Source organism: Oryx dammah, unplaced genomic scaffold (genome assembly GCF_014754425.2).
Source record: "Oryx dammah isolate SB20612 unplaced genomic scaffold, SCBI_Odam_1.1 HiC_scaffold_25, whole genome shotgun sequence".
In the NCBI taxonomy this organism is placed as follows: domain Eukaryota; kingdom Metazoa; phylum Chordata; class Mammalia; order Artiodactyla; family Bovidae; genus Oryx; species Oryx dammah.
This window is the reverse complement of record NW_024070209.1, coordinates 1-10493: the sequence shown is the minus strand read 5'-3', so window position 1 is coordinate 10493 and position 10493 is coordinate 1. Positions and strand designations below refer to the sequence as shown.

The window sequence follows — 10493 nt, the reverse complement described above, 5'->3', positions numbered from 1 at the left end:
GTCATCGAGTGTTCTGCCTATGTTTTCCTCTAAGAGTTTTATAGTTTCTGGCCTTACATTTAGGTCTTTGATCCATTTTGAGTTTATCTTTGTGTATGGTGTTTAGCAAGTGTTCTAATTTCATTCTTTTACATGTAGCTGTCCAGTTTTCCCAGCACCATTTATTGAAGAAGCTGTATTTGCCTCATGGTATATTCTAGCCTCCTTTGTCAAAAATAAGGTACCTATAGGTTCATGGGTTTGTCTCTGGGTTTTCTATCTTGTTCAATTGGTCTATATTTCTGTTTTTGTGCCAGTACCATGCTATCTTGATGACTGTAGCTTTGTAGTATAATGTGAAATCAGGAAGGTTGATTCCTCCACTCTGTTCTTCTTTCTCAAGACTGCTTTGGCTATTCGGGCTCTTTTGTGTTTCCATATGAATTCTGAGATTTTTTGTTCTAGTTCTGTGAAAAGTCCCATTGGTAATTTGATAGGGATCTCATAGAATCTGTAGATTGCATTTGGTAGTATAGTCATTTTCATAATATTGTTTCTTCTATCCAGGAACATGGAATATCCCTCCATCTGTTTGTGTCATCTTTGATCTCTTTCATTAGTGTCTTATAATTTTCTGTGTACAGTTCTTTCGTCTCCTTAGGTAAGTTTATTCCTAGATTTTTTAAAAAAATTTTACTTTAATTTTACTTTTTTAAAATTTTACTTTACAATAATGTATTGGTTTTTCCATACATCAACATGAATCTGCCATGGTTTATTTCTTTTTTTACTATTAAAAATTTTTTTTCAAAATTTTTACTTTATTTTACTTTACAATGCTGTATTGGTTTTGCCATACATCAACATGAATCTGCCGTGGTTTATTTCTTTTTTTACTATTTATTTATTTTTGGCTGTTCTGGGTCTTCATTCCTACATGGTTTTTTTTTTTATAATTTAAAAATATTTATTTTTCAATTCATGCTTTCCAGAACACTTTTTCCAAACAAATCACCAAAGGCCAATATTTCTCTCTACTCTCAATGCTAAGTGATTTTTCCACCCATAATAATGAAGCGATGTATACTTTTATATCTAATCAGTTTGTGACAGCTGTGATTCTCAAACATTTTTAAAAAATAGATCAAAGTTGCAAACAGACCATATATGGTGATTTTAAAAACTGGAAGGCAAAACCTGACTCTAAATGATCAAATGACCCATTAGCTGGATTTGGCCTTCCCAGGCCACATGAGGACTTCGCTCAAGAGTCCTGCACATAACAGATGGGTTCTCATAGATGTCCTTAACACCACAAGCACAGCTTCTGATGCCCAATGCTGCCAACAACAGCAGGGGCACAGAGAGGCGACCCTGCCAATTGACTCAGTTTTATTCTTCAACACATTTCTCTTCTCCATTCTCTTCATTGACTTCATCTGTTTCCTTGCAAGAATCTTGGCTGTTGGTATCAGTAAGATAATTTTCTTCCCCATTCTCTCTTTCTTCTATTTTTTCTTCTTCATTAAAGCTTTCTTTATCTTCAGTGAAATTTTTCATCTCTTGATTGCTGAAGTACTCAAATATTTTTCCACTTTGGCCTTTCTTTGAAACAAACTCATCAGATATTCCTAGTGCTTTTAAAGTGTTAGAATAATGCTTTTCTGCTGCCATTCTTGCATTTTTCTGAGCAACTCTTTCAAATAGCAGTGGCCTGTTTTTTAATTTTTCTTCTCTTTCTTCTAGTTCTCGTCGATATTCTCTCATCCTTTCCTTTTCACTCTTTCTTGTGGCTTGCTCTCTTCCTCGGGAGGACACCGTGGGCATTGGAGGGTTGCAGCTACGAGGTGCAGGTTTTGTGTTTGCATCCCTTACTGGTGACGCGCGCCTTGGAGACAGATAAGGCCAATGTGTTTCTTTTAAATTCTTTTCATCTGCTTCAATGTCTGCCAAAATTTTCTCTCTTAGTGGATGAATGTGAGGCTGCCTGAAGGTGACATGGTTCACAGACTGTTAGGAATTTGGGATACTTCTGTTCTGAGTGGTGTTTCTGATACCTCTCAGGTTGGTCTTCCGAATCAGCGGTCTGGCACCTAACCCTGTGTTTATACTTGGACTTCTCAGCTTGTTCAGGACCCCTGGACTTCCTTGTAGCAAAACTCCTACGAGCTGGACTGTAAGGCAGAGGGGAGGGGTTCTGTAAAAAGTCTTGAGTTCTCTGATGCGCCCTAATGTTTTTATAGAGTTCTTCTTCTGTTAACTTGTCATTGATAGTTGAACCGTAAGTAGATTGAGGTATAGGCCTGGCTTTAAAACGATTTGTTTTCTTTTTAGACTTAAAAAAGTCTTTCAGCTGCTTTTCCCGAACTGCTTGCTTCTGTTCCTCCCTTGCAACAAACTTAAAGGGCTTTTGAGAGGCCAAAAGAGCTTCTTTGTTTCTCTCCTTCATAGCCCTCCTCCGTACCTCATTTTGCTTGACTATATCATGATAAAGGGGGAGAAAGATGAATGCAGGAACTGGGTTGGCTCGGAATTTTTCCTTACACTCTGACTCTTCTTCTTGCTTCTTGAGCAGTTTGTGTACCATTTCAATATCTGATTTCAATTTCATGCTCTCTTCTTTTTTCTTTTGCTCTCTGTCATTTGAAAAGGCTCAGGTACTGTAATCCTTGGCACCCATTCTTTCGGTCTCTTTCTTTGTTTTTCAAGTACTGGCAGGCTGACATCTTCAAACTGGATATAATCTTCTACGCTGAAGTTTGTCCACATGTTGTTGATGAGCTCCTTAGCATAGGTCATCATACTGCTTTTCTCAGAATACTTTTTTCTAAGTTGGGCAACTCTTCTTCAGAGGAAGACACAATCAAGGAGGAAGACTGACTTAAATCAGGTTCTGAAACTGATGTCACTAATGAGACAGGGTGATAGGAGTTCTTTTCTGATACAGACCTGGAAGAGACACTAGCAGCTTCTTCCCTGGTGATTGCTGGCTGAACTTTCTTTAAATTTAATTTATTCTGGTACAATTTCTCTAACTTTGCCATAGTTTCTGTGTGGGCTGCCTTCAGCTCTTCTAGTTTCCTGAAATACTCTTCATTAGAGTGGTAAATATCAGAAAAGTCCACAAAATCCTCATGGCTTATATGTTTTTGTTCATTCACCCTAGAAATGCTGGTGTTAAAATCAGCCGGCGCCCGCGCCAGCCGTGCCGCCGCCTCTTTCTCTTCTTCTTCTTCCTCCTCTTCCTCCATGGCCGCCGCCGCCACCGACAGGGAATTCAAGGGGTCTTTGCGTTCGTACTGGGCGACCCGGCTCCGGTGTTGGGATTGACCGGGGTTTGGAGACTGCTGGCTCCCAACTTCGCCGCTCCGTGCGAAGCAGCCATCACCTCGCCGCCGAGGCCTGAGCGCCCGCGCTGGCCTGGGGCGGGGAAGCCGGCGTGGCCGCAGGTGCCCGATTGCTCTTTGCTTTCCTACATGGGTTTTTCTCTAGTTGGGTGAGTGGAGGCTACTCTCTAGTCATGATACATGGGCTTCTCATTGTGGTGGTTCTCTTGTTGCAGAGCAGAGGCTCTAGAGTATGTGGGCTTCAGTAGTTGTGGCATGCAGGCTCAGTAGTTGCTGCTTGTGGGCTCTGGAGTGCAAGCTCAGATAGTTGTGGCCCACAGTCTTATTTACTACAGGGCATGTGGGATTTTCCCAGACCAAGGATCAAACCCATGTCTCTTGTATTGACAGGTGGATTCTTTACTCTTGAGCTACAAGGAAGCTTATGTAGCTTATTTCTAATCTCACAGAGTTGTAACTGAAAAAGATGCTTTATATGATTCCAATTGTCTTAAGTTTACTGAGATTCACCTCGTGGTCTAGAATGTGATCAATCCCAGCATGTGAGAATGTTTCATATACACTTGAGAAGAATGTGTATTCTGCTACTTTCAGATGAAATGATTATATATATATAATATAATATAAATATATAATATATTATATTATAATTAATTAATTATATATATTATATATATATATAAAATCAGTTAAGTCCATCTGGTCATTTAAGGCCTGTGTTTCCTTATTGACTTGCTGTCTGGATGATCTGTCAATTAATATAAGTGAGTTGTTAAAATCCCCCACTGTTGTGTTACTGTTGATTTCTCTTTTTCTGTCGTGTTAACAATTGTCTTATTGAGATGCTCCTCTGTTGGGTGCATGCTTCTGCTGCTGCTAAGTCACTTCAGTCCTGTCTGACTCTGTGCGACCCCATAGGTGGCAGCCCACCAGGCTCTTCTGTCCCTGGGACTCTCCAGGCAAGGGTACTGGAGTGGGTTGCCATTGCCTTCTCCAATGCATGCATGCATGCTAAGTCTCTTCAGTCATGCCTGACTCTGCGACCCTATAGACAGCAGCCCACCAGCCCCCTCTGTCCATGAGATTTTCTAGGCAAGAATACTGGAGTGGGTTGCCATTTCCTTCTCCAGTTGGGTGCATATATAGTTACAATTGTTATATCTTCTTCTTGGACTGATCCCTTGATGATTACAACTGCCTCCTTTGTCTCTTGTAACAGTCTTTATTTTAAAGTCCTTTGTCTGCTTTGAGTATTGCTACTCTAGCCTCCTTTTCATTTTGATTTACATGGAATAATTTTCCATCCTCTCCCTTTCAGTCTCTATGTGTCCCTAGATCTGAAGTGGGTCTCTTGTGGACAGCATGCATACAGGTTCCTATTGTCATTTTCTTAGTTGTTTTGGATTTGTTTTTGTAGGTCTTTTTTTCTTCCCTTTCTCTTTTGTTCTCTTCTCTTCTCTAGTTCTCTTGGTGACTATCTTTAGTATTAGGTTTGGATTCCTTTTTCTATTTGTGTGTATTGAAGTGTGTTTCAAATATCCTGCATTTGTACTCTCTTCCTCTCACAATTACTGGTTAGATATAATACATGTGTGTTCATGCATTGGAGAAGGAAATGGCAACCACTCCAGTGTTCTTGCCTGGAGAATCCCAGAGACAGCAGAGCTTGGTGGGCTGCCATCTATGGAGTCACACAGAGTCGGACACGACTGAACCTCTTAGCGGCAGCAGCAGCAGCATAGATGATTTTCCATTTTTGCTATATGTTTGCCTTTACCAGTAAACTTCCCCATTTTGTTATTTTCTTGCTTCTTGTTGTGGCTTTTTCTTTTCCACTTAGAGAAGTTTCTTTAGCTTTTGTTGCAAAGCTTGTCTCATCGTACTGACTTCTCTTATCTTCTGCTTGTCTGGAAAGCAATTGATTTCTTCATCAAATCTGAATGAGAATGTTGTTAGGTAGGGTTTTCTTGTTTGTAGGATTTTCCCTTTAATCATTTTAAATATATCCTGCCACTCCTTTCTGGCCTGCAGTTCCTGATGAGAAATCAGCTGATGGTCTATGGGGATTCCCTTGTATTTTATTTGTTGCATTTCTCTTATTGCTTTTAATTTTCTCTATCTTTAATTTTTGTCACTTTGATTATTCTGTGTCTCATTGTGTTCCTCCTTCAGTTTACCCTGTGTGGGACTCTGTGCTTCCTGGACTTGGGTGACCATTTTGTTTTTCATTTTAGGGAAGTTTTCTGCTATTATCTCTCCATAAATCTTCTCAGGCCTTCTCTGTCTCTCTCTCTCTCTTTCTCTCTCTCCTCCTTCTCGGACCCCACAATGCAAATCTTGGTGTATCTGATGTTGTTCCAGAGGTCTATTAAACTGTTTTCATTCTTTTTTCTTTATTTTGTTCTATGGCAGTGATTTCCTCTACTCTCTTCCAGTTCACTGTAAGTTCTTCTGCCTCATTTATTCTGCTATTGATTCCTTCTAGTGTATTTTTCATTTCAATTATTTTATTCTTCAACTCTATTTAGTTGTTCTTTATATTTTATAACTCTTTGTTTTTAAAAATTTTTGTAACTTCTCACTCTGTGCATCCATTCTTTCCCCAAATTCTTAGATCATCTTTATAATCATTACTCTGAAGTCTTTCTCATGTAAGTTGCCTAATTCCACTACACATAGTTGTTCTTCTTGGGTTTTATCTGTTCCTTCTGGAACATATTCCTCTGCTGTCTCATTTTATCTAAAATTCTATGTTTGCCTTTATGTATGTGGAAAGTCAGTTATTTCTCAACCTGGGAGATGTGTCCCTCTGTAGGGGATGTCCTATGTGTCCCAGCAATGCACTCCTCTCTTGTCGCAAGGGCCAAGGATCAGCTGGCCCAGGGTAGATTCTGATCTACATTTCGGGACTCAGTCCGCAGGCTGCTCAGTTCAGTTCAGTTCAGTCACTCAGTTATTTCTGACTCTTTGCGACCCCATGGACTGCAGCATGCCAGGCTTCCCTGTCCATCACCAACTCCCAGAGCCTACTCAAACTCATCTGCTGGCTGCTAGATCATAGTTTTCTTGCTTCTGTCTGCCCCCTGGTGGTTGAAGGTAGTTGAAAAGCTTGTTCAGGCTTTCTGGTAGGAAGGACTACTGTCTGTCCACTGGTGGAGAGAGCAGGATCTTGTCCCAGTGGTGGGTAGAGCCATGTGAAGAGGTGTGTTTATAAGTGGCTGTGGGCTCAGGGTGACTTTAAATAGCCTACTTGCTGATGGATGGGTCTATGTCCCCACCTTGTTGGTTGTTTAGCCTGAAGCATTCCAGCACTAGACACTGAAGACTGTTGAGTGGGGGCAGGTCTTGGTACCAAAATGACAGCCTCCAGGAGAGCTCATGCTGGTGAATATTTCCACTACTAGTGTCCTTGTCCCCACAGTGAGCCAGAGCCACCCCTACCCCCCAGGAGGCCCTCCAAGACAAGCAAGTAGGTCTGACCCAGGCTCCTATAAAGTCAGTCTTTTTGTCACGGGTCCCGGTGCATTTGAGTCCTTGTGTGCACCCTCCCTAAGAGTAGAGTTTCTGTTTTATCACACTCCTGTGCATCTCCCTCACCCCAGCCCTGTTTGGCCATCAAACCAAATGGTCTGGCTGCTCCTCTATTGAATGCCAGTTCCTCAGGCTAAGGACCCTGACAGGGGGCTCACAATTCTCACTCCTGCAGGCGAATATCTGCCATTTAATTATTCTCCAGTCTCTGAGCCAGCCACCCAAGTGGTGTGGGACTTGATTATATCACATATGCATCCCTCCAACTATCTAATTGGGTTTCTTCTTTATGTCTTGGATGCAGAATATTTTTATTGACAGACTGCAGTCTTTTTTAATGATAGTTATCCAGTGATTCTGAAGATTGCTGGGAGAAATATCAATAACCTCAGATATGCAGATGACACCACCCTTATGGCAGAAAGTGAAGAGGAGCTAAAAAGCGTCTTGGTGAAAGTGAAAGAGGAGAGTGAAAAAGTTGGCTTAAAGCTCAACATTCAGAAAATGAAGATCATGGCATCTGGTCCCATCACTTCATGGGAAATAGATGGGGAAACAGTAGAAACAGTGTCAGACTTTATTTTTTGGGGCTCCAAAATCACTGCAGATGGTGATTGCAGCCATGAAATTAAAAGACGCTTACTCCTTGGAAGAAAAGTTATGACCAACTAGATAGTATATTCAAAAGCAGAGACATTACTTTGCCGACTAAGGTCTGTCTAGTCAAGGCTATGGTTTTTCCTGTGGTCATGTATGGATATGAGAGTTGGACTGTGAAGAAGGCTGAGCGCCGAAGAATTGATGCTTTTGAACTGTGGTGTTGGAGAAGACTCTTGAGAGTCTGTTGGACTGCAAGGAGACCCAACCAGTCCATTCTGAAGGAGATCAACCCTGGGATTTCTTTGGAAGGAATGATGCTAAAGCTGAAGCTCCAGTACTTTGGACACCTCATGTGAAGAGTTGACTCATTGGAAAAGACTTTGATGCTGGGAGGGATTGGGGGCAGGAAGAGAAGGGGACGACCCAGGATGAGATGGCTGGATGGCATCACGGACTCAATGGATGAGAGTCTGAGTGAACTCCGGGAGATGGTGATGGACAGGGAGGCCTGGCATGCTGTGATTCATGGGGTCGCAAAGAGTCGGACACGACTGAGCAACTGAACTGAACTGAACTGAACTGATGTCCTCATAAGAGGAGGTGAGCTCAAGTCCTTCTACTTCATAATCTTGTCCTCTCATGTGTAGTAAATTTATTGCTGCTATAAATGCAATAGGAAAAATTTCCAGGGCACTTTGAATCATTTCAGTTCAATTCAGTTGCACAGTCATGTCTGACTCTTTGCAACCCCAGGGACTGCAGCACGCCAGGCTTCCCTGTCTATCACCAACTCCCAGAGCTTGCTCAAACTCACGTCCATTGAGTTGGTGATGCCATCCAACCATCTCATCCTCTGTCCTCCCCTTCTCTTCCTGCCTTCAATCTTTCCCCGCATCAGGGTCTTTTCCAAAGAGTCCATTCTTAGCATCAGGTGGCCAAAGTATTGGAGTTTCAGGTTCAGCATCAGTCCTTCCAATGAATATTCAGGACTGATTTCCTTTAGGACTGACTGGTTGGAGCTCCTTTAAGTCCAAGGGACTCTCACGACTCTTCTCCAACACCACAGTTCAAATGCATCAATTCTTCAGCACTCAGCTTTCTTTATAGTCAAACTCTCACATCCATACATGACTACTGGAAAAACCATAGCTTTGACTAGATGGACCTTTGTTGGCAAAATAATGTCTCTGCTTTTAATATGCTGTCTAGGTTGGTCATAGCTTTCTTTCCAAGGAGCAAGTGTCTTTTAATTTTATGGCTGCAGTCACCACCTGCAGTGATTTTGGAGACCAAGAAGGAAAGTCTGTCACTGTTTCCCCATCTATTTGCCATGAATTGATGGGATCAGATGCCATGATCTTAGTTTCTGAATGAGTTTTAAGCCAGCTTTTTCACTCTCCTCTTTCGCTTTTTTTTCAGGAGGCTGTTTAGTTCTTCCTCTCTTTCTGCCATAAGGGTGGTGTCATCTATGTATTTGAGGTTATTGGTATTTTTCCATGCAATCTTGATTCCAGCTTGTGCTTCTTCCAGCCTGGCATTTCACATGATACTCTGCATATAAGCTAAATAAAGCAGAGTGACAGTATACAGCCTTAACATATTCCTTTCCCAATTTTGAACCAGTCCATTTTCCAATGTCTGATTCTAACTGTTGCTTCTTGGCCTGCATACAGATTTCTCAGGAGGCAGATCAAGTGGTCTGGTATTCCCATCTCTTGAAGAATTTCCCACAGTTTGTTGTGATCCACACAGTCAAAGGCTTTAGCACAGTCAATAAAGCAGAAGTAGATGGTTTTCTGGAACTCTTGCTTTTTCTATGATCCAGATGTTGGCAATTTGATCTCTGGTTCTTCTGCCTTTTCTAAATCTAGCTTGAACATCTGGAAGTTCATGGTTCATGTACTGTTGAAGCCTGGCTTGGAGAATTTTGAGCATTACTTTACTAGCATGTGAGATGAGTGCAATCGTGCAGTAGTTTGAACATTCTTTGGCACTTTGAATGACATCAAATCATAAGGATTGTTGCCGGATCTGGTGTCAAAAACCCGCATTGGGTTTAGTAGAAAAGACTAGATCCAATGTCTCCAGTAATTTGAGAGGCCCTTTAAGGGAACCTCGATGCCTAAGTGGACAGCCAGCCAGTAGCTGAGAAAGAGCAGATTTTAGAAACAGTTTGTTTTAGCTATGAGTTCCTTCAGTTTCACTAAATTTAGTTCCGGCATCAATAAAACAGATATAAATGACTAAGGGTAAAATTTGAACTATATTACAAAAATTACATTAGATAATTTATCTTATTCAGTTAATTTACATGTTGTACTAGATAAAGGAAATTAGGCTGTCTCATTTTTCTAGGAAGCTTGTGACTTTTCCTACAAATTAAAACATTTGGTTTAAAGATGTTTGTATTTTTCCAATGGGACATATATGCTACTGAAATTTTTATATAAAACTGCTTTTAAAATATATTTCAGAATGGAAGTCCTTTTTTATAAGTTCCCTCTCCACCAGAAATTAAAGACAATGAAAATATTTGAATATAATTAATCTTTTATAAGTAGGACTAGTAAATTTGTTGAATGGAGAAGCAATTTTTGCAGCCATATTTACAGATTAAAAAATTAATGTGCCTTATTTGAGCATTATTATGAGATGAAGATTTGACTGTATAGTTTAAAAATATAGTTAGCATACCTCATAGTACCAATTTGTTTTTTAAATTTAAAAAATTTCAGGAGAGATAACCACCTCAGAATGTTTTTTATAACTGAGAAAGGCCAGCAAATCTGCAATGGGTTTCACAGGCCCCACACTGTTGAAAGTCAGTGAATTCACTGAATACACTATTTCACTCCCCTTATTTATTTGATTAATAACAAAGGCAATTGGAAATAACGGTTAATCAAAGGAAAATAATAGTAGTGGGAGAAAACACATGTGTGAAAGAATTTTAAATCACACATCTTAAAAAATCAATATTATTTTTCTGCATGTAAGTTTCACTGAGTGGTATTTTACCAAAGTCAAGATTGTATA

General features: G+C 40.5%; 1 protein-coding gene across 1 annotated transcript; it reads right to left on the bottom strand.

Moving 5' to 3' along the window:
• Positions 1-933: 933 nt before the first annotated feature.
• LOC120852332 (protein FAM161A-like) lies at positions 934-3364 on the bottom strand. The gene is given in 5 exon segments (XM_040225751.1): positions 934-1945; positions 1947-2619; positions 2622-2801; positions 2804-3292; positions 3295-3364. Coding segments are annotated over 5 exon segments (1986 nt in total). The 3' UTR covers positions 934-1371.
• Between the last annotated feature and the right edge of the window lie 7129 nt (positions 3365-10493).